At 36.9% G+C, this 24,746-nt stretch overlaps 1 protein-coding gene across 2 annotated transcripts in view; it reads left to right on the top strand.

Moving 5' to 3' along the window:
* Positions 1-24,746, top strand: part of SKAP2 (src kinase associated phosphoprotein 2) — a 138,227-nt gene that overhangs the window by 64,454 nt on the left and 49,027 nt on the right. For both annotated transcript variants that reach the window (XR_014796057.1, XM_084896182.1), the window contains exons 5-7: positions 11,406-11,483; positions 12,926-13,009; positions 23,988-24,112. Coding sequence is in view for 1 of the 2 variants with exons in the window: in XM_084896182.1 (XP_084752308.1) it covers positions 11,406-11,483; positions 12,926-13,009; positions 23,988-24,112 (287 nt within the window). In the remaining variant the exon portion in view is untranslated. The remainder of the gene's footprint in view (positions 1-11,405; positions 11,484-12,925; positions 13,010-23,987; positions 24,113-24,746) is intronic.

The raw sequence follows: 24,746 nt of genomic DNA, 5'->3' as shown, positions 1-24,746 counted from the left end.
TTTATGGTTCACAATAAAGTTACTCTAATTTCACATACAAAGTAAAACTAATCCTTTGGTGTAAAGGATATATCCTGATAATGCGTATCTTTATTTAATAATTCTTATTTATTCAACATGCAGTTATGAAATGATTATGTTCCAGTACTGTGCACTGGGAATAGGAAGATGAATAAAACTCCAGTGGTTCACCCTCAAGTAACTTATGCCCAAACCACTTTGTTATCAAATATTACTTCCTGTTTGCTGCTTTCCTGGTGTCATCTTATAGCCGCATATTGAAAGAATGATCTGAGTAAAGGTGCTTCGGCTTTTACTTTGATCATTTAAATTAATAAAAATATCAATATCTGCTTCATGCACAGTACTTATTCATTGTTTTCAGAATCTACTAAGTCTACTTTTGTGAGGTTTGTACATTTATTGACAACCATTTTGTTAATTCCCATTTTGTAGGTGAAGAAAGTAAACGTTAAGTCACAAATATATAGAAAGCTGGCTACGTAAGTTTTTATTACATTTTAGTACTTATATAGATATTCTGTAAATATTTGTACATTTTCCTACTAATTACACACATAAGCATGTATATTTTATGTAAAATATACATATGCACAATCGACTTCAGCCTATGTTTTGTACCGATTCCCTAATATTATAAGTTTGCTATAGCTTTGTGAGTATCAACACATCATCACCTTATCATTAGATGTACCACTAGTAGTCTGTTGTATCCTTGAACTCTACTTGTTGACTTTCTTTCCTTTGAACCATCAAGGCAAGTTTGGGCAAGATTTCAGATTTGTTTTCTCTGTTGAGGCTGGGAAGAGAGCTCTGGAAACCAGGCTTTTTGCTTACCTTTTGGGTTGCGTCCTCAGGTCCCAGCCCGAGTGTTATTTACAAACCTTATTATCACTGGCTATACCTAGGGGGAAGTTGGCATATTAACAAATTATAACACTTATCTTGCAGAAGCAATGCTTTCTTTCTCTTTGTTGGAGGAAATTTATACCATCTACTGTAAACAATAGAATAATGACTACTGTGTTATAAATCACAACCAGAAGGTTCCTGAGGGGAATTATGATTGTATTTCCTTTGGAATATCATTGGGTAGACTTACCTAAACAGTTATTGTATCTTCCTCCAGTTCTGGTATTATTTTTCTTTTTCGGATGGATATAAATGGTGTGCGGTAAAGATAAGATTTTAAGAATCATCTTTGCATAAATCAACATATTTTAGTGTTATTAGAATGCAGAATACTAGAGTTGGAAGGAAGCTTACAAACTTTCTGGTCGATGTCTGCTAATTTACACACGAAGTATAGAAAGATGGAATCATCTGGGTACTCACAATGAAGTTTAGGGTCTGACAGGAGTAATCTTTTGATTCCTAATCTCTTCTTTCTCTTCTATCAAGGATGATTATGCTATTGCTATTTATCATTGCACAAAAATATTCTTTAAAAAAATCTTTATTGTTGAAAGTATTACAGAGTCCCCTACCTCCCCATTTACACCTTCTGGCCTGTACCCCATCCCCGCTGCAGGCCTTCACCAGCCTATTGTCTGTGTCCAGGGGTTGTGCACATATGTATATAAGTTCTTTGATTAATCTTTTTCCACCCAGCCCTGTCTTCCTTCTGAGATTCTGCAGTCTGTTCCATGCTTCTATGTCTTTGGATCTATTTTGTTCATCAGTTAATTTTGTTCTTTAGATTCTACATATCACTGCACAATTTTTATCAATGTATACATTATGAGATGCTATACCAGGTTGTGTGTAGTTATAAAATGTTAATACAAACACACATGTATGCACATACATATGTACACACACAAAGTCATGTTGGCAGAGTCTACCAGGGCAAGAATCAGCTGTTTTTCTTTCCTATATATTCAATTCCCAAATTGTCATCATTGGTCTAGCTTTTAGCTTTTCCATATAAATAATATTGATCGCTTCATTTATTAATTTTTTAGATTGGAAACATCATAGTAGTAATAATTAATTCAAGGCAAGAACCATCAATGAATGCTAAAACTTAGTGGGAGAAAGTTTGAAAAAGAACCGAGATATTTACATCATCTCAAAGAAACTCTCCTATAAGATCCTTATTAACTTTAAAGAGTAAAATAGTAATGGGACAGTAGAGAAATGGGCAGATACCGCCATAGGTAGGTATGAAAATTAACATCATTTGTGATGGGGTAAGTTGGCATCATGTGCCTCCTGATAAGAGTGTGCTGTGCCATAATAATGGGGTGAAATTTGGAGAAAAAAAATGGTGTTACCTTTGTATTTTGAGATTGCTTAGAATAAAAAATTCAGACTTTACATCTTTAGGTCTGAATCTACAAAGAATTGTATGGTGTTACTAGATCACTTTCAGTAAGATCCTTGATTTTCCTTCTTTGAGATTTTCTTATATGGAAAATCTTGATACTTTGATTTATTAGTATGACTAACATCACAAAAATGATACTTACCAAGTAAATACTTGGTAATAATAAATGAAAATATTTATAGAAATCTAAAGTCTCAGACTTGAAGATAACATTTTCTTCAGAATACATAACTTCAATTGGCCAATGACATGCAATGCTGCTTCCTCAGTATTCCCTAAAGAAGAAACTGATGCTTCACTAGCAAGTCAGTTCACTTAAAATGAATTGTTAAGGAGGCCAGTGTTACATGCTCAGTCTTATATGGGTGTTATTTTGTTCTCTGGCTGTGCGTATAACATTGGCACAGTGGCTTGAAAGTTTGTTTGTGGTTACTTGGGTGTCTAAAAAGTGAAATTTTTATTTTTTAAAAATTTTTATTGATTTCAGAGGGGAAGGGAGAGGGAGACATAGAAACATCAATGATGAAAGAGAATTATTGATCGGCTGCCTCCTGCATGCCTCACACTGGGAAGAGAGCCTGGCAACCTGGGCATGTGTCCTGACCAGGAATTGAACCGTGACCTCCTGGTTCATAGGCCGACACTCAACCACTGAGCCATGCTGGACAGCTGGGCTGAAGAGTGTGAAAGGTTTTTGAAAGAAGTTATTAATTGCCATCTTTTGAAACATTCAATTACCTCTTCTTAAGATAATACTGTTTCTTAGAAAATTGTTTTAGCTGTAATTAAAAATATAAGCTGTTTATAAACATCACTATGATTTAAAAACTAAGTCAAACATTAGCTTCTCCAGGATTTTCTAAGCAGCACTACATGTGTTTGTATGAGCAAGAACATTAAAATAATTGTATGTCCATTGGTGACTATGACCTCTAAAGTAATTTTTATGGTTTGAAAGAGATTTGAAATTTATCTTTCTTAGCTGTTTCTTAAAAGTTTCATTTTAAACTTTTCTACTTTCTATTGTGCCATATTCTGCACAGGGACAAATCATCCATAATATCAAATTAGCATTGCTGTCTTTTATTCACTCTATATATTACCTTCTGTCAGTAAGGCTAATTAGATCCAGTTGTCTTGTAAGATTCAGTGATGGTGATATGTGTAATTCTTCTTATAGCAAATTCAACTAACTAACAAGTTGTTTTGCTTAATATCTAAAAAGCAATCATATTTTAAAATCATCTTAAAATATGCAATATAGTATGTAAGACATTTTTGTATTGCATACACGTGACTCTAAATTTTCAGTGCTAGTTATTATTTTGAACCTACTATTCATTTTTAACATCACACATGAATGTATTATTACTAAATACTGTTTAAAATTACCAGATTTTAAAAATTGCAGTAACAGCTTTTAGTTATTTTGAAGACTAGATGTTATATTAAACTGGAAAAGGGAATATTGCTACAAATATTGAATTAGAAAGTAAACTGGCTATTGTTTCCTCTCTTCCCCACCCCATTCACTACTGTGTTTTTAGAAATACCAATTATCTTTACTTGATTCCACTTTGTCCCATTTTTTTAGTGTTTTTATTCATTTCAGAAAGGGAGAGAAACATCAGTGATGAGAGAGAATCATTGATCGGTTGCCTCCTGCACACCTTGAGCCCACAACCTGGGCATGTGCATGTGCCCTTGACCGGAATCGAACCCAGGACCCTTCATTCCTCAGGCCAATGCTCTATCCATGGAGCCAAATCAGTGAGGGCCACTTTCTCCCATTTTAATGGAACTCAGAAGTAGAAATAGCTGAGAAAAAGCTTTTTACAACATAGGTAAGAATGTAAGAAATCCTCTAAATGGTACTGTATAGATAAGCCTCTTTTCTTGGGCCAGAAAACTTATATTTACCATGACTTCACAAATGCAGAAACAAAACAAGCTTTATGAATAAGCATTCTAGAATCAGCCAGAAGGTTTTTCCAACCAAAAACAGGGTTACCTTTCCTGAGGAGTTTGAGCTCAGTGTACCAGTTCGGAGTTGGGAAGGGAGAGCTGTGAGCCTGTTTGTAAACTTTGGGATTCTGAATGTTAATTTCAGGCTTCCTTTTTAAAAGGCCAGTGTTTGTAGAGCTTATCCTGTCAGCAATATCCTGTGCCAATTGTCAGGTCCTGTTTAACGGGCGGAGATGCATTAATCTGCCAGAGCTAGCATTGTAAGAGGCCGGGATAAATAGAGGGCTCAAGCAGATGAAGAGGGATTAACTGTGTGGATTGAGCAAACTCTTCAATCACTGAACCAGTGATTCTACAAAGGATTAGCTGTTGCTTTTACAAATATTGATTACTGATTTGCTACTCTGAATGGAGATGACATAACTTGTGCAGTTGCTGTGTAGTATGCTATGGGAAGTGTACATCATTCATATTAATGGATTTGTCATAGGCATTATAGAAACTGACAGATTTATTGTAGCAGAAGTTGCTAAAACTGGTATGGTCCAGGTTGTGTCAGCATATCTATTAAAACTTCAGGATTTTATAAGTTTATACTATAGCCATAAAATTCATTTCCCAAATGGATTTTGGAATACCAGTTATAGCCTGGCACAATTATTTTTAGGCATATTTTTACATGAATCAGTCTGAAGGCACTTAATTTGAAGTAGAACCAAAAAAAAAAAAAAATGCATTATTGTATTATTTTTGTAGTATCCCCCAAAATTAGATTAATTTCATTAAAAAAAAAATCAAATTCATCAACAGTGCTTGTTTTCCAACCAAGAACATGTCTAATTCATGCAGATTTCAAAAAGTCAATCAGTATTTTTTCCAGAACAGTTTGTCTTAAAGGTTTTGGTTGTTGCTATAATTAGATAGAAAACTTTAGAAAATGTAGAAGTATCTGGATAATTAAAAATCAGTGACTATTTTGTTTAACTTAAATGACTTTTTAGAACACTAAAAATCAATAGTAAGAATTATCTATATCAGAGAAAATATTTAGTTAAAACTAAAAAAACTAAAAAAAAAAAAAAAAAGTAATAACATCAAATAGCAGGGAGGATATAAAGAGACAGTTCCTTCAGGCACTGCTTCTCGGAGTGCAACTTCCTGCGGCTCTGTGGATGAGAGCTTGAGTCTAAGAATTCAGCTCCTAAGAATTTACCCTACAAAAACAAACAAACAAACAAACAAACAAACAAGTAAACAAAGCACAAGTTCACAATGGTGCACAAACCAGAATAGTCACTTAACTGCTATTTGTGACAGCAGAAAATAAATACCCAGCAAGAGGGACATTATGAAACCATTGAAAATAATGTGTGTTATTTGAACATACATATGTGGATCTGTGTATATCAATGTAGAAGGGTATGTACTCATGTAGAAAAATGTTCATGATATTTGTTGAAAAACATGAATTGCAGGGTGATATGTAGTCATAGCCCATTTAAAAATAAATGATTCCATATTTCTTCGAGCACAAATACATTTGCACAATTCAGAAGGGAGAAGCCTGGAAGGATATATTCAGAAACTGTTAACTTCTAGGGAGCTATTTTTGGTGAAGAAAACAACTTTTTTCTTGGTTACAAGCATGTATGACATTTAAAAGTTTACATAATTGAATTTTTAAATGAAAAAGAAAAAATGTATGTAGGCTTTAAAGTAATCATTACTTTTTTTTAAAGTTTTTTTAGTTTTAACTCTAGTTAAAGAGTAGTTTCTTGTTTCTTTAGTTTTTGTGAAGTTTGTTTATTAATGCACCAAAACTTCTGAGTGCTAACTGTGCCCCCAGCACTAATCTGGACAAGACAGTCATGGTCTCCAAGCCCACGGGACCTGTGTCTCCTTATGTAGCCAAGGGGAGGAGAGCTGGGAGAAAGGCAGTTAAGCAGTAAACACTCATCTTTTCTCATGTTCATTAGCTTTTGTGCTTACTCTATGAATTGCCTGGTTCATATTCTCTACCTGATTCTCTGTCAAAGCTGTTTATCTTTTTCTGACTGATTGGCAGGAATTCATTGTCTATTTTGACATCCACTCCCTGAAAAAAGTCATTGTTTGGTAGATTAGTGTTTGATGAAGACAAAGAGTATTTTGGAAGGATTTCCTGAAAAATATGTAGGGTGTCTGTTCCTATAGGTGATCTGTGATCTTATCCTTGAGTTTCACAGTGCAGTTGGGACCTCCGGACAGTACGTGGCGGCTGGCATTGTACTCTCTAGAGTTGCTTTTGCTGAAGTTTGCTTTGGCATTCTGCTGTTGGCTGGGAATGAGTGATGCTAGACAGAGCAGCCCTCTAAACTTTGATTTTACTTACTGTAAAAATGTTATTGTGGACATTGAGAACACCTGGGAGAAATTTCTTTCTCATTTCAGTCCCAGGAACCAGGAATGGCTGGTGTATGTTCCTCCCTGAGCAATGATTTCTGTTTATCTTATGGGCAATGAATCACACAATTTATTATTTTTTGCTTCATGTTGGTTTGTTATAAAGCTTATAACTGAATTCTTGGCCCCCCTTTGCTACGTGTAAATGACTGTAATTTCAACTTGTTTTGTGTTCTACCCTGACTTCTAGTCTTGCCTTTAATTTTTTTTTTTACTTATATATATTTTTACATTTGAAATATGTCTTTTATAGAAAAGTTCAAGAATAACGCAAAGAATTTCCATTATATCCTTCACTCAGATTTTTTTTTTTAACAGTAATGAATATTTTTCTACATAGGTGTTTGTTCTCTCTCTTTCTCTCTCTCTCTCTCTCTCTCTCTCTCTCTCTCTCTCTCTCTCTCTCTCAAATCAATAAAAATATATAAATAAATACATTTTAAAAGATTTGAAAACTAAAGTTAGAGATCAAGTAACTGATCTAAGTCATAGTAGTGGTCAAGCTGCTATTTGAACCCAGGGTTTAGGCACAATTTTAAGATGCAAAATCAGATCAGCATACCTTTATTGTGTTAATGAAAAATATTAAATTGAAACCCAGCTCATAATTGTATATGAATTTTTCAAAAATATCTTTTTATTGATTTCAGAGAGAAAAGAAGAGGGAGAGAAAGAGAGGAACATTTTATGAGCTAAGGATAGCAGTCCTATATTAAAAATTTATCTTAAAAAGCAGTCTTCAGAAATGTAAATAGGTAGTTTAAATTCTGGTCAGACACGTAAGCACACTCTAAGGTAAAAGAAGCAGTTTTAATTGAAAGAGAAGAAAAATATAACTATGGCTAATACTTTTGATGTATGGCTTTTTACTTTTATTTAGTGGATATTGATGAGCATACTTGATTTCAGATTCTTCTTAATCCTTACTATTATCCTCTTAATTATTCTACTATTGCCATGTGAATTTTACATATTTTGGTAGACTTCCATGAAAATGGTAGCAGCCACAATTATATACATACTAGAGTGCACAAAATTCGTGTACAGGGTGGGGGGTGTCCCTCAGCCCAGCCTGAACCCTCTCCAATCTGGGACCCTTCAAGGGATGTTAAACTGCCATTTCAATGGGCAGTCAGACATCCCCTTCACAATCTAGGACTGCTGGCTCCCAACTGCTCGCCTGTCTGCCTTCCTGACTGTTTCATATGTCCATTGAAAATAATCTTACTTTTTTGCTACTAAATAAAACTGATAAAAACATGTGAAATTATAAGTTTTTCATGTGAAGGGGAGAATTAATAGAATATGAAAAATTTTAATTTATGTACTTATTTTCTAGACCAAGATCTCATTAAACTTTTAAAATGACATAAAACAAGTAACTCCATGCTAGATCTCAAGGAAGTTATCAGTTGCTTTACAAAAACTATAGTGTGAACAGTTTCTACATTTGATATCTTTGAAAGTCGAACCCACTGGGGATCGGGGCTGTTTGTTAACGAAAGTGCAAGAAAAAGTATTACTGTGGATATATTTCATAGAACTCTAGAATTAGGAGGGCCTTAGATATACTCTAACCCACTTTCCCATGTTTCAGATGAGCAAACTGATACCTGGCTCTCAGTGACCTGCTGAATGTCACGAGTGTGTAGAACTGGGGTTTTATTACAGACCTCTGACCTGGACCATGCATCTTGCAATCAATATTAATGTAAAACTGAGAGTCTAGGTATCTGCTGTGTCACGCAATCATTTTACTTAATATTTGTACTCATTAAGTTTGGGTTCCTCTCCCTTGTTAGGGCATAGTTTCTCTGTTCTGCAGGCATACAAGTGAAATTTTGCAGTTAAAACCTTTTAGAATAATATAAGTGTCAGCAACTCTGTGTCTTTGTATCTACTACAGAGTCCTTTGAATCCGGGAAAGTGACACCTCAGTCTGTGTGTGCAGATGTGAAGTGGCGTGTAATTAGATTGCACTTGTGGAACAATGAGTTCTGAGTCAGGAGTGGCTCTGGGACCTGAAGTTCACTTACAAACTGTTTTCTAAAGCTAAGGAACCAATATGCCCTTCAGCCAGAAATGTCTACAGGATCGTGGACATGATCTTGAAATATATAGGAAACAAAACAAAAAATAAATTTTTCTACCTTTATGCAAAATTATAATGCATGAAATACTGGAAATAATGGAACTCTTCATTTTCAGATTCTACAATTTATTCTTTAACTTGCTGGCGAGATACATGCACTCTATACACAGCTTGTTTTTAAGACAAAAGTTTCAAGGGATTCCAGAACTCCTGAGTTATCTTTTAAAAACAGTGTTCCTTGTGAACAAAATACCAATCTAAGAAAATTTGGATTCCACTGTTGTCTCCTCCCCCACCCCAGCCTTACCTCCACCCCCACCCCTGCCCCGGAGTTGCTGGGAATATAGTAGGCACTTGATTCCTGCTTATTTGAATCTCATTTGAATTCGCTGTGATCTTGTTACCATTGTGCATGTTTCAGACTCCCAAGTTGCAAGTTGGAAGAAGACCCATTTCTTGCCCGCTCTTGTAAGATGCCTTAGAAAGTAGGACCATTATTGGACCAGTTCACGCTCATGTTCTAAAAAGGAAACTAGTCTTGGTCAGAATGTGCTGGTTTCCTTAGGGTGCTGAATGCTTGTAGCCACGTAAGCAAGCCCATGTGTAATCCTCTGCAGCAGAAGCAGTCTGTTCCACTGGGAGTGAATTCTTTCTCTCCCCTTAGTTATAACTTCTCTGTCAACCGCTTTCACCTCACCAAAAGAAAATCTTTGAACTGCTTTTAAAATAGCTACCATGTTTAACTTGCGCAGTTACCAAATCATGCCTTTTCCCATCTTTCTCATTAAAATTCTCTAAGCAACATTGGTCTTAAATTTACAGTGGCATCTATTCATTCAAATTAATAGATACAGTTACACTAACATATAATATTTAATTATAACAATAAAACCTAACATTTGATTGAATGTCTGCTATGTGCCAAAGGATTAAAGTTCAGAACTAAATTTATTTCGAGGACCAGGGTGTGAATTTTGATAGTGAAACGGAACTGGCAATGTAATTGTGAATTTGTTAGGATGTTGTATAATTGGCTGTGCTGCGTAGCTTCTCATGGTGAGATAATGTAATTGTGGTGTTTGGCAGCTCGTCTTTTGTTACCTGCCAGATAGGTTTATATTAGCCTCCATGAGTCCTTAAACCTACATCTGTATAGTTAATTCTCTGAGTCACTGTGAATATTTTTAAATGGTGGCATACTACTGATCATTGTACGTATAGTGATATGAAGTCTAAATGATGCAACAATTCATGTTTTTTAAAGGGAATTTACTATTTTTTATATCTTGCTACAGAATTTCAATTTCTACCATCAGAAGTATTCAGTGTTTATATGTTTATGGTGCCATACAAATCAAATGGGTCTTTTAAGAACTTAAAATCTAAGGGGTTGGGGGCAGGGTGAAGAGAGTAAAGGGGGTCAAGTTTATGGTGATGGAAGGAGACCAGACTTAGGTGTTGAGCACACAATGGAATTTACAGATGATGTACTATAAAGTTGTACACCTGGAACTTATTAATGGTATTGACCAATTAATAACTCAACTAAATTTAATTTAACCAATCTAAAGTATCTAAAGGGATGATTATTACTAAACTTTTTTTTTATTTTTTATTTTATTTTAGTTTACATGTGTATTAAACAAACCCTAGATATTGGACAAATAGCAAAAAAGGTTTAGACAAATGAATTTCTCTGTGAGTACAACCAGGAAGAGAGAATTTGGCTATGGGCTCAGATAAACTAATTTTAGCATTTGCTTTTTGGAGAAAATTATTTTATGTTTTGCTTGATAAGAAGAGGGACATACACGTAAGATTTGGCATGTATCAAAATTCTTGAAGAGTTAATCCAACATAAATATAAAGAAGCTTACATGATTTATTTGAAATCTCTTTCAGGACTTCATTTCATTTATTTATAATGGTTTCCTAGTCCTTTCCTTTCACTGTGGGTCAAAAAGCATTGCCCTTGAGAAATCGTTCCGTTACATAATATTGCTGTATTTGGGGGAGCTGTATTTGTACTTCTCTGTGAGTACAACCAGGAAGAGAGAATTTGGCTATGGGCTCAGATAAACTAATTTTAGCATTTGCTTTTTGGAGAAAATTATTTTATGTTTTGCTTGATAAGAAGAGGGACATACACGTAAGATTTGGCATGTATCAAAATTCTTGAAGAGTTAATCCAACATAAATATAAAGAAGCTTACATGATTTATTTGAAATCTCTTTCAGGACTTCATTTCATTTATTTATAATGGTTTCCTAGTCCTTTCCTTTCACTGTGGGTCAAAAAGCATTGCCCTTGAGAAATCGTTCCGTTACATAATATTGCTGTATTTGGGGGAGCATAATATATTAAGATACAGGAGTATAGAAGTATTGTTTTTAGGAGGGGGAAGGGACTATGCTATGGAATAGGTCTGAAACAAAGCTCATAAACATGGGTTGAATGTATTTGGGTAATTAAACGTACACCGAACCTACTGAGACCTGTACTTGGTTTTTCTAAAATGGGTTGCTCACTCCTTTCTTCTCCTCTGCTTCCCACAGGAACCCAGTTTCCTCCAGTGGCAGCACAGGACCTGCCGTGTGTTTTTAAGGCTGGCTACCTTGAAAAACGCAGAAAAGGTAAACTGAGATTCTGATGAAAAATCTAAAAATGGTTTTATCCTTGAATAAAAGATGCTTGCCGTGTTCGTATGGAGCCAGTGTTCTCCTTAGGTGATTGAAGAGTTTTAAGACTCTGAGAAAATCTGGATGACATTATCCAAACCAAAAAGAACAGCTTTTAGCTCTAAATAATGATTATAACCAACATTTGCTAGGTTTTTAGTTATCAACCCCAGTCATTTGTAATGATTCAGGGGCTGTCCCCTGCCTGTCAGAGGAAGGCGCGGGCCGTGACTGTAATCTCAGGGATGGGATTTTCTCCCCGCTGTCCCCAACCCAGCCGCAGGTCCTCCTGCGCCTCACCTGGCCCACAGCGTGCCTGTAACGGTCCAGCCAGCCTGGCCTGTTTTCCACCATCTTCAATTCCTCATCCAGCGTTCCTCTCCACTGGCTATGATCATTGGGAGTTGACCATATGGTCTCACTCTTTCAACACCAATATATAATGGAAATGAAATACGGAGGAGGTGTGATGATATGGGAAATGAAAAGCAGAAAGTCTCTCCATTCCCATTCTGCTTATCTCTCAGGGACTCCCTTTGGGCCTTTCTATTTATATTCCATTTGCTTTCCTTCGCTTTTTAAGCTGACTTTGAAAGCTGAAAGAGATAATAGAAATAAGCGAGGCCAGCTCCTCCTCCTCCTTTTCATAACAGATGAGAAAATGAGACCCAGATGAATCCATTATCTGCAGGCTATAGAGTCAGATGCTGTGTGGACGGTCCCCAGCAGGAAAGTTTGTTCACGTTCTGTTGACCCCATAACCGTGGCAGCCCCGGCCCTGCCTCACTTTACTCCTTTTAGTTTTGTTCTTATCTCTTGAAAGAGATAAGATACAAATGAATTAGTCCTAGAATTTTAGAGCTGAACAGGAACCTTAGAAATCATATTAACTAACATATACTTTTACAATATAGAACTGCCTGGCTGGCGTGGCTCAGTGGTTGAGCATTGACCTATGAGCCAGGAGGTCAGGGTTCAATTCCCAGTCAGGACACATGCCCAGGTTGTGAGTTCAATCCCCAGTAGGGGCCGTGCAGGAGGCTATCGATAGTTCTCTCTCATTATTGATGTTTCTATATCTCTCTCCCTCTCCCTTCCTCTTGAAACCAACAAAAGAAATACATTTTTAAAAAGAACTGTGGCAGAAACCGGTTTGACTCAGTGGATAGAGCGTTGGCTTGTGGACTGAAAGGTCCCAGGTTCGATTCCGGTCCCCAATAGTGGGTGTGCAAGAGGCAGCTGATTGATGATTCTCTCTCATCAATGTTTCTAACTCTCTTCCTCTCTGTAAAAAAAATCAATAAAATATATTTTTTTAAAAAAGAAGAAGAACTGGGGTTACGTTTACATATGTTGTGTATATTATCTAAACTGTTTCCTGTCCCCCTTTATTGCAGATCACAGCTTTCTGGGATTTGAATGGCAGAAACGCTGGTGTGCTCTCAGTAAAGGCGTGTTCTATTATTATGGAAGTGACAAAGGTAGTACTGGTGTTCCGTTATCTGAACTTCTGTTGCATGAGGGCTTGGGAGCTATGCTTCACTTCTCTCCCGCGGGACCCCCCCCCCCTTATTTTATTTTTTTGGTACAGAGTAAACTGAAAACAGATGGAGATAGAATAACTGAGAACTTAAAAATTATAGTCTAAGGCTGATTTATAATTCTATCTCATTATTTGACAAATTCTCCAAATTCCAGGATGCTCTAAAAGTTAATACAATTACATTTTATTGAATTAGCAAAGAGAGTAAAATAACTCTCTATGTGGACTTTCACCTTGGGAAATATTTGTCATCCAAGCTATAGTTGTAGAATCTCTGGAGAAGTTAAGACCATTAGGATTGTGAGAGTGTAGCTGTTTAAGCACTTCAGCTATATTAACTTGTCTGTGCGGTAAGGTACTATTATTAGTCCCATTTATTTTACTGTTTGAAAAACTGAGAGCAGAGAGGTTAAGTAGCTTATTCATGGTCACAGAGCAGGTAAATGGCAGATCTGGGCTTTGAACTTGGGCATAATGGTTAGAGTCCGTATATTAACCACTATTGTCACTATATTAATTTATAAACAAGATATAACTGTAACTTCATTTGCTAATTAACAAATCTCTTAGTCATAGTTTAGATAATTTTAACTTCATTATTTGAACAAATAAAGTCATAAAGTACTGACATTTAAACAGTATAAGTTTTTATTTTTCCTAGGAAAAAAAGGCCAGAAGTTGAATATTATAGAATAAGGGTCATACAGAAATAGTTAACATTCATTTCCATAAAGGACACTTAAGGAGAAAAGAGACATAAAAGTTTAATGTTACTGAATATAAGCTTTCCCATGTAATTCTTATCAGTGTTGTCACTTGTGTTGTTTGGAAATTTATGTTTTATTTGACATTATTTGCATATTTTAGTTTTTTTTCTTATTATAATACTAGAGGCCTGGTGCTTGAAGTTCTTGCAAGAGTAGGGTCTCTAGGCTTGGCCGGCGATTAGATCCTATCAGGGCCTTCCTACCACCGGCCAGGGCCTGCCTTCATTCCCTGCTGTTTTCTGGTGGTCAGCGCATGTCACAGGGAGTGATCAAACTCCTGTTCTCCTAGTCGAACTCCCAAGGGGACACTTTGCATAGTAGCCTTTTATATATATAGATTAGGCAGATATGATGAGTCTATTTCAGGTAAATTTGAAATACATGCATGATTCTAGAAGTTGATCTCACCTTTTGACTATAGAATTAACAAATTAAGAATTAATTTAATTGATAGTTTGCATTCTGTCACTAATTTACAATATGTTCAAATGTAATAATGGCATCAATGGAATATAAACTATAAATAACTATTAACAGGCAGCCTTCCTTAATTTAGAGCCCAAGTTTAGTTATGATTATCACACATCACTTACGTGCATTACTATTATAGAAATACTGGAGGCCCAATACACGAAATTTGGGCAAGGGGCTTGCAGCCCCAGCTTTGTCTGGAAGGTTGTTCAGCTATCCGGTCTAATTAGCATATTACATTTTTATTATTATAATTTTTTACAGCATCATGAATTGAGATCTAAATCTTACTTTTCTATAAAGAAATACCCTCAATTTTATAAGACCAGAGGAAAAAGGTTGCAAAACCTTATGGTTTGCTTTAGTTAGGCTTCTCACTTCTAATTTCTTTCTCAATCAATGAATACTAATGTTCGTTTCCTCCACCCCAGTCTTAACTGGTATATACCAACTCTTAGGGCAGGGATTCACCAGTTTCCCAAAAACCCAAGGAATGTTTATCCTTATTTCAAAGGCTAATGTTCATTAAATAAATTCTAGGGCTTTTCTGAGTGGTGGTGGTGGGTATTAGTTAAATTCCCATGTCTACTCTTGTTTGTTGAAACCTTTAGGTAACAACATTCTTTGTAATTTGTGTTTTTAACTACTTTGTGATAAATTTAGCCAGCTCTACCAGCACGACTTTTAAAAAATGATTCCAGCAACCCTTTCTTATGTGGATGCTTGAAGATCTGGTTTATATTTCTTTAAATTCTTCCCTGTCTGTTCCTATGAAGCCTCCTGTTTCCATGGAGATTTCAAATCTGCTTTTAGTCGTTCTTTTCTCTGTGGCTGCTTCCCTTGGAATTCTTGGCCAGCTCTTTCCCTTTTAGGGACTTGGGGGAGGGAGAATCTATCTTTAGACAGTTTAATTGCTTGTTTGTCATGATCCCAATGTCCTTCCTTTTCTTTTTCTTTCCAGGAAAATGGATGTGTCCTATGATTTTTTTTTTCTCATGTGAAATTGGGTAAACCATTTGTACAGTCTTGTTTACCATTTGTTCGAACCATTTACCTAAACTGTGGAAAGAGCTATTTAGATATATGAGAACTATAATCGTCCAACTAAGTAGGATTTAGATAAATGGATTAGAGAGGTGCAGAAGGAGTTGATACACTTACTAGGTTAAATTGTACTTGGTTACTGCTTGACAGATACATTGTTCATATTTGCTAACATACTGTGTGCGCCAAAAACCATTTTGACCCATCAAGATAGTAATGGCTTAGAAAGTGTAGTTCCAGTCTCTAGGGTAAAAAAAATGCACTTACCTTTATATCCATAAATATTATCTGTATTTATTATTCATGGCCATTTGGGGCCCTTGAGTAATTTTATACATATATATATATATATATATATATATATATAGAGAGAGAGAGAGAGAGAGAGAGAGAGAGGGGGGGGGGGGAGAGAGTACATATTTCATCACTTCATAAAATGGCATCCATCCTTTCATCTCCTTCCTCTTCCTTTGATTATTTGAATCTCATTCATCAAAATTGTTTGGTCCTACATGTTGAGACTTCCATCAGGGTAGTCACTCATTCACTCATTCATTCATTTCTTTATTTGATAAACATCTATTGGATACGAGGCACTGGGAATCCTAAGACAATCCTGCCTCAGAGGTCCTCACAGTTTAAGAGAGGAAGAGCGGAAGTTGTGTGATTAGAAATGGAGGCTGGTGGATAAACTGATCATTTCAGCCAGGAGTAATAAGTGATTTAAATAAAGTCTCTTTGGATCACAAAGGAGGGGAGGCTGACTGCCGAGGGGAGTGAGGGAACACTTTCTGGTAGAGAGGACACTGGCCTTAAATAATGAGCAGGAGTTTGTCAGGTGATGAAGGGTACAGTGGGCCTTCCAGGCGGGGGAACAGCAGAGACTGTGAGTTGCAAAAAAAGCCTTGGGTGAGATCAAAGAGATCAAAGCTGGAATCAAGGCAGAGCTCAGAGTGAGTGAGGGGCGGGGGCACAGACAGCTCAAAGAGCGGGTCAGGATCTGATTAAGCCTGGGGCTTTATGGCCAGATTTAGTTTTTAGGAAGCAACTGTAATAGTATTGTGGGGTGGATTGGAATGGATAGAGAACCAGTCAACGGGATCATGCCCAAGGATTCTGAAAGAGAGGCAGGAGAGGTTATCCCGGGGCTGCTGAGAGGCAGACCTCGCTGGCTCCACAGTCATGCTCTTCCACAGCCTGGTTATGACCAGTCCCTCAGCATGCCTGTGAAGGATGGCTCATCCAGGAGCCTGTTGCAAACTCATGTTTTATTTTGGTTTTCCCTTTTTCTTTTTAACCTCCATATGATCTTGGATCCGCATTACTTGTCTCTTCTCACTTTTGAAAGGGGAGTGGTTAGTTTGTAATATTTTCTTTTCTTCCCACTAAAGAGGTTTTTGGTGCCCCTGCCCTCCACTCTCCAAATTAAAGAAACTCTTCGTGCCATTGGTCCGACCAAATCATCCTAAATGCATCTCAAAAGTTATTTATTACCCCGGGTGGGTGTAACTTTTTGCAGTGTTGTGTCTTTTCTAATGACTACAAGTCATTAGAAAGTTGGGCTTAATACAAATAATTTAAAATAAAACATTTAGGTTGACAAGGAAATAAAATTTTTATTGAAATTGACCTCTGCTCTCTCTCTTCTGCCACAACCTCGCCATTGATAGGAAAAATAGCATATATCTATATGTTCAGTTTGGACAAAAATTATAAAGTGTCTTGATGTTGGAATAACACCAAAGTTCTCTTTGAATATTTAAAAATATTGTTAAAGGACAGAGTGTATGTACAAACTGGAAGTTCTATTGTTTTATAATGACAACTTTAGTAATAGCCATAACAGCTTACCGTTTCCCCTGACTTAGTTGATAGAGGCAAATTCCTGGGTCAAGGCACCAGCATGTTATAATTATATGATAAATATGTATAAAATGTGTATATGAAATCATATTTTTTAAATTTATAGAATAATTTTGTTTGTGTAAAGCAGGATAATACCTTTGTTATTCTTTAAGATGGGGGAATAGTTAATTCTACTTTTTACTAGAATTATTGCAATTTTATAGGCTTTGAGGCCTTTGATATGCACATATTAACTTTATAATTTATCACAATAAAATGTGAAATAAAAGGCCTTTATTTCTGCCTTTATATGTAATTAAGGCCTTGTAAAATGTACACCTGATATTCAATAGGATTTTATCAACATGAAGAGATATTCAGGTACAAATTAAGTCTTAGGAAGGGTCTGATGGTGACAAATCATGTTGGTTTGCATAAACAGGATTCAGTTTGAATTAAAATATATCTACTTCCATATATAGGTTGAAGATATATAGAGATTGAAAGTAGATACATTTTAAATCAAACTGTGCGCTGCTATAACTATTATGGAGATACAGATATATGGATGTTGCTGTACCTATCTGTGTGTATATATAGAGATAGATAGATACAATGTCCAGTAGCCCTTCTTTGAACATCTGTGTGTCAGGTGTTATTATATTAATACAAAGCGGCATGATACATTGGCTCTGAGGAGTGGGCACAGAGGACCCATAAAACGGTAGGATATGGAGAAGCTGGCTCACGGGGCAAGAGGTGAGTGAAGGCTCTCAGCCAGGAAGGGATGGGGTCCAGTTGTTACATGTCAGGAGTCTGGCTTCCCTGTCTAAGGGAAGTAAGTTTGTAAGCATTGAAGGTTAGTAGGTGGCATGAGAAACTCTGATTGGGTGTTGGCAAGCTCACATTGTCAGGTGCCAGGAGAAGGTGAGACTGAGGCAAGGTGTGTTCTGAAGCTGAGAGTGGCTGAGAGGTTGTACCAGCTCACACGCATGAAGGAGCTGCAGGTTATCTGAAACGTGTTAGCTACCCTCCCTTTGCACACGGAGCAGCCGGACCCTTTGTTCTCTCATTATTGTAGGTGGGATATGAAGATGTTCTCTGTGTAATGTTTATCTTAGCAATAGCTATGTGCTGCGATCATCTAATAGACCAGTGGTTGGCAAACCGCAGCTCCCGAGCCACATGCGGCTCTTTGGCCCCTTGAGTGTGGCTCTTCCACAAAACACCACAGCCTGGGCGAGTCTATTTTGAAGAAGTGGTGTTAGAAGGAGTTTAAGTTTAAAAAATTTGGCTCTCAAAAGAAATTTCAATCATACTGTTGATATTTGGCTCTGTTGACTAATGAGTTTGCCGACCACTGTAATAGACCATATCACAATTATTACCTGAATTTCAGTTGTAGAGAAAAACAATAGGTATTGTCAAAAAAGGAGAAATGGGGCTTTACATTCCTGTTCTACAGAAAGGCCTATAATGTATCTGTCCTCTTATTTACAGATGCTTCATACTATCGTGTTATTAATCATGTTTATGCCTGTGGTTGAAAATGTGTGGCTCTTTAAAAAAACAACCACTTGATTTTTATTTTAAAGAAATAAAAATGTTTGGGAAGTTCCTAAAATTTCCTCTACCAGATCATATGAGCCAAACTCTCAATTCTAACGAGCATGCTTCCCTTTGAGCCCATAAATATCACCTGTGTTTATTATTCAGAGCCATTTGGGACCTTTAAATAAAAAACATACATAATTTGATATTTCCTCACAGTATAACTCAAAACACCACAACTATATTGCTGAATTAACATGAGCAGCTGTATGTCTACGAGCTGTATCAACAAGGAAAATGTCCCTATGTCTTTAACTGAGGGCCTAGAACAACTTGTTGATCAGTTTGGTAAAGTTTTTTGGAAGGGTTTAGTATTAAGGTATGTACTTTCCTCTTGCCTGATAATTAAATGAGCATTAATACTTATGGAAATAGCATGAGTTATCCATAAGGGGGAAAGGCCTCAAATACAAAAAGCAGATAACGAAAATTTCTGAACACATTGCATATCTTTCTGTTCCCTAGTCATTTGTCCCAAGGTAGCATTCTTGGTAAAAACAATAGAAACTAACTTTGTTCAGCGACATAGAAAAGGAGATTATCGGGAGAATATCAACTCTCAGACAGAATTGATGGGAAGGCTAAACAACCAGGCTGAGAAAGCAGGCAGGGACTAAGGGAGGGAAGATGGCCAGGACCTCAGCCCCGGCGTGGCCTCTGGGAGACACATTGCCGGGACACACGGCCGCCTGTGATGCTGCCATTGTGCACCTGCTCCAGTCGTGAGTGCCTCTGCCCTAAGGATGGATTCTGAGCACCCTCGGATTCTTCTGTCACTCCAGGCGTAGGTCCCAGGCTGGAGTATCAGCTTGGCTGATCGGATCAGGGAAAATCTACCTCATTCCGGCATCTGTGGGGGGAAGCTGGCTGGGCCCTGACAGTCCCAGGACTAGCATGAGAAAGCTACCAGGGTTCCAGGGATCGGCAAGTGGCGAATGCCCACTACTTACAGGAATGCTGTGTGATTCGGCATGGCTTAATCATGTTTATACTGTATGTAAGATGGTAGGAAAGTAGTTGGTGTTTTAAGCATATTTTCTGAGAGCCAATAAAGAAGAGAAAAGGAAATATATTTGCAAGAAAAATAGAGGACTGATTGGATTTTGGTAGGTGGGTGGAGAGAGGAAACATGGGGACAGTGGATGAGAATGATGTTTAGTTTTCTGGTTTGGTGGCTCCGTTAATGGAGGTGCCACTTACTGGAAGGAGGACAGAAAAGAAGGATCCCAAGAGTTCTTTCTTAAGGTGATCTCCACTGTGGGCACAGTATATCATTGTGCCTACAGGGCATTTTACGAACTAGTGAGCAGGTGAAGATTTGGATGTGCAGCTCTGAAGCTGGGCTAACATGGGGATTTCGAGTCACAAGCACGTTGATAGGAGTTTAATCCTTGGGATGAGGTGCTGTGCCCAGTGGAAGTGGGGAAGTGGGGAAGGCGGGGATTTAGAGCCTAACCCTCATGGCTGCATAAGAGGTGGGCGCCGGGAGAGGGGCCCATAAAGCAGCTGAGGACGTCAGACCCAAGTTGCAGAGGAAATGCAAGATAATGTTTATCTTCTCTACTGAGGCTTCCTAATTACCTGGTCTAGATTCTAGAACAATCGTTTTTCAAGCTTTAAATGTCTATCAAAAGCACCTGGTGTGCTTGTCAAAAATTTGGTTTCCTTGAACCGCCTCTAGAGATGCCCAGATAGCACGCGCAGAGTGGTAGCCATGCCTGCATTTTTAACCGGCATCCAAGATGATTGTCATGTAGGTCATACTGGACCTGTGTCCTGAGAAACACCGTTCCAGGAGCCAGGGTGCCAGCAAGGCTTTGGAATCAGACTTAGGTTAGGGGCCTGGCTTTTACCACTTCCGGGTTGTGTGGCCGTGAGCAAGTTGGTTACTTGCAGGCTTGTTTTCCCATCGGGGCTGGAGATATAATAAAGACCTCCTCTCTCTCAGAATTATTCCGGGCTGTATAGGAGATAGACTCCATTAAATTCCTGGCATACAGAAGGAGCTCAGTAAAAGTCTGTTGTCTTTTTTGACACTTGAAAAACCCAGTACACAGCTGTAAAACTAAAAAAGAAGAAGGAAATAACTATCATCAACCTCATGCATTTTGTTTTGTAAGAGATCAGAGCCACCTGCTTTTTATCTTGAGCCTACTGAATTAGAATTGTGTAAAATTAAGTTACTGATTTAATAGATTTCATTATCTAGGTTTCTCCTGGCAGCCTTTGGTTCTATAGACATGAAATTCCAACAGCATGATATAGGCAAGGTTAAAGTGTAAGATAGAAGCAGAGGGAAATTTAATAGAGGGACAAATAACTAAAAAGTCTTGAGGGCATTGATGAGTTGTAACAATATAAAAAATAACTTTCAAGTTAATACTACTAAATCATCAAGGAAATGTTAAATTATGTTTAAAAGAATTGCTTGAGAAGTGGGGAGATACATACTTCAGAAAGATTTCCATTATAATTACTAACATTTTAGAGCTTGGGCACTTAAAGGAATAACCTTCTGATATTTGGGAAGTTCACTGAAGTGAAATACTTTATGCATCTTTTAAAGTCTGGGTAGATGAACTTCTATGACCGTATTTCTCTTGTGTTACTATTTCTAACAATTTGCCTCAAGTCAACAGGTGACCTTGAAACTATCCCTGCTCTGGGGAGCTAACCTATTTATAAATTATTAAGAATTGCCATTGGATGCTAAGGTTTCTCCTTTGTCTCTGTCTCAAAGAGATGCTGATGTGAAAGAATTCCAGGGTCTTATCATAGCCATATTTTGCTCATTTCGTGTCTTGAGCTTCTTATCTCACACTGACTAATTGGAAATATGGCTACTTCATGGTTATGGATTTGCAAAAGCTCTTGAGAAAGAGTAATGAATGTCCCTCCATTTTCTTCAGTCTTTTTGGTTCTATACTCCTACCCCCACTTAGATGTTTATATGATTATTTATTCTCTAATACTCAACGATCAACTGAATAGGTCTAGGTATAAGTTGCTTCGACTACTTCCATATCTTGTAGTGAAAATTTAATCCATTTACAGTCTAGTGCCCATGTGTCAAACACAAGGCCCGCAGGCCAAATCCAGCCCGCCAGGCCTTGCAATGTGGCCCGCACCGCGCTGTCATCACTGCACTCCGCTGTCAGTTTATGACATTGTCAGTTTATGACTGTTCAGTAAACCATTCGGCCCGCGATTTAGGCTGGATTTTAGATTTTGGCCCCTTCTCTGATTGAGTTCGACACCCCTAGTCTAGTGGGTCATTAATGTTGGTCGAGCACTTAAATTTGTATTAAGTGAGTGTGTGTGTGTGTGTGTGTGTGTGTGTGTGTGTGTGTGTTTCAGTGAGAAAGCAGAAGAGGTATGGTAAGGTATTACTAGCTTCTGTTTCATTTTACCTATAATGCTAGCTCACTTGTTTTAAGTGTTCAGTATAAATTTGTTGAATAAGTGGATGAATGACTTAGTCTTCTTTGAGAATATTAGAAGAACCAACTGTGCTTAACCATGTATTATTATTGTTATTGTTGTTGTTGTTGTTGTTGTTCCCCAATATTATTGTTCTCGCTAGGTACTTTACAAAACATGTCCTGGGAGTACCATTCCATAAAATGTTCTGTGAAAAAGGGTTCCATGGACAAGTAATTTTGGGAACTGCTGCATTCTAAATCTTTCTCCTAGAAAGTCAACTAATATGTGAATATATTAAGGACCCCAAGAAGGCCTGCACTACCAAATCCTGTTTAAGTTTATTTAATTCAGAATTTCCCAAACGTACTTGATCACAGAAACCTCTTCATATTCCATAAAACATATTTTGGTAAATGCTGCATCAATTTTTAGAAATTTTCTGAGTTCATTGTACACTGTCTCCACAAAGCAAACTTCAAATTTTTGAATCTGAATTGTTTCTTCAATCAACCAAAGAGACGTAAATTATGAATAAATATGATTAGAATGTCCAGATTTAAGTCAGGAATTGCTAACTCAGATGATTTTTCCATTCGATGTTTTGAACAAGATGTAATCACAATAACCTTTTAAAAATGTATGCTAAGGGAGTGGGGGATTGGAATGAGGGGTTGAGGACAAATATGTGATACCTTAATCAATAAAGAAATTTTTTAAAAATTAAAAAAATTAAAAAAAAATGTATGCTACTTCTGGCATTAAATTTGTATATTTAAGAAAAGAAGATATTTGATACATTGAGCTGAGAGAGCCCATCACCCCAGGATATGGAAGCATTTTTACATTTGCCCTGAGCTCAGTAAGGAAGACAGCTGTCCTTACTACTTACACTAGGGCATAATCTAGGAAATAAACAGCTTTTCTATGAAAATGACATAGCTGCGTAAAATAGGAAAACCAATTTTATTAGATCAGAGTATCAAATCCATTGTTGTATTCCTGCTTTATTTTTCTTTAATATCTGACTGAAGCTCAACTGGTCTTTCCTTTTGACACTTCATCAGATGAGATTCAAACGTGCTTTGTTAGTGTAGTTGTTCACTGACTGCTTAAGAAGCCTACTTTCTTTGGTTTGTTTTAGTAACTAGTGCTTCTCTACTTGCTTTCCCACTCCTCTCCATCCAAACACTTTGTTTTTCCCTCACGTCTTTTAATAATTAATTTGTTCTATTCTGCTTTGTTTTTTTAAATTTAGAGCTTAATTCATGTGAATTTAGGAAATTTTTAAAAGAAAATTTCCATTTTAGAGGCTTTGGGGTGGTGGTGAGGAGGATGGTATGAGAAGAGATAGTGGGAAATAAAGCCTAGCAATCTTCATGTAGTCAGGCTCCCCACTGGCTTACCACGTCTGGAAGATCCGCGGGCTTGGAGAGGGAATTCAGGAGCTCCAGTTCTTGAAATTTTTGTACATAAAAGTGTTTTATTTCCATAGATGCTTCTGAATAAGACCACTATCTTCAGACCTCTTTCTCCAGTTCACTAATATATCCTTTTTAAAGCCAACCATCCCAAATACTTAGGTGCTTTTAGAATTAAAAGTGACATCTAGAAACATTATTTAAGCATTATATTACGAAAGCAATATTACCAAAAATGACTTTCAGAATTGACAAAGAAAATCTAAATAAAAGATAATTGGCCATTTGTACTCAATTATAATAAATGAAATTTTGACTTTCACTTTATCTTCCACAGACAAACAGCAGAAAGGTGAATTTGCAATTGATGGCTACCACGTCAGGATGAATAACACTCTTAGGAAGGATGCAAAGAAAGATTGCTGCTTTGAAATCGCTGCTCCTGATAAACGTGTCTATCAGGTTAGAGTTTCTAGGTTGTTTTGAAATTAAGTTGATAAAATGTTCTGATTTCATTTATAAAGACATTAACATTTTGTTGAAACAACTCTCCCTGACATGTTAATAATAAAAAATATTGGTTTTTATACATTGAACATTCATAGAAGAGGTAATACATTTTAAAAAATTCAGATTGGCTCAAGTGATATCTTCTTGAAAGAGAGCAAGCGAATATGTGATTTATCAGTTACCTCACATGTTGCATTTTATGTCTCTTTTAATAGAACCATGTGATTTCTTAAAAGAATTGCGTAGCAGAAAGGGTAAAATTATCAAGAGGAAACTATCAGAGTGTTAATGCAGATTGCATGGGTTGGGGTTGTGGGAGAAAATGAAGGGAAGGGCACAGATCAGCTCTGCAATTCAGGAGCTATCAGTGAGCATCAATATGGAATGTATGTTTAATAAGTTTTAAATATCTGAGATTGCAGTTGAAAGCCAGTTAATTAAGTTGTCAGATAGTGTGTTGGAATCTGACAAGAACATTTTTAAGAAAACTGTACCCGGCAGTCTAAAGAAATTCATGGGTGTCTTCTAATTGTCAAGGGCAAATTTTGTTCATCAGTTCTGTCTTTGACATTGATGAAGAGAAGCA

Source organism: Pipistrellus hanaki, assembly GCF_964339955.1.
Source record: "Pipistrellus hanaki genome assembly, chromosome: 10".
In the NCBI taxonomy this organism is placed as follows: domain Eukaryota; kingdom Metazoa; phylum Chordata; class Mammalia; order Chiroptera; family Vespertilionidae; genus Pipistrellus; species Pipistrellus hanaki.
The sequence above is the reverse complement of the archived record's forward strand: the minus strand, read 5'-3'. Positions and strand labels throughout refer to the sequence as shown.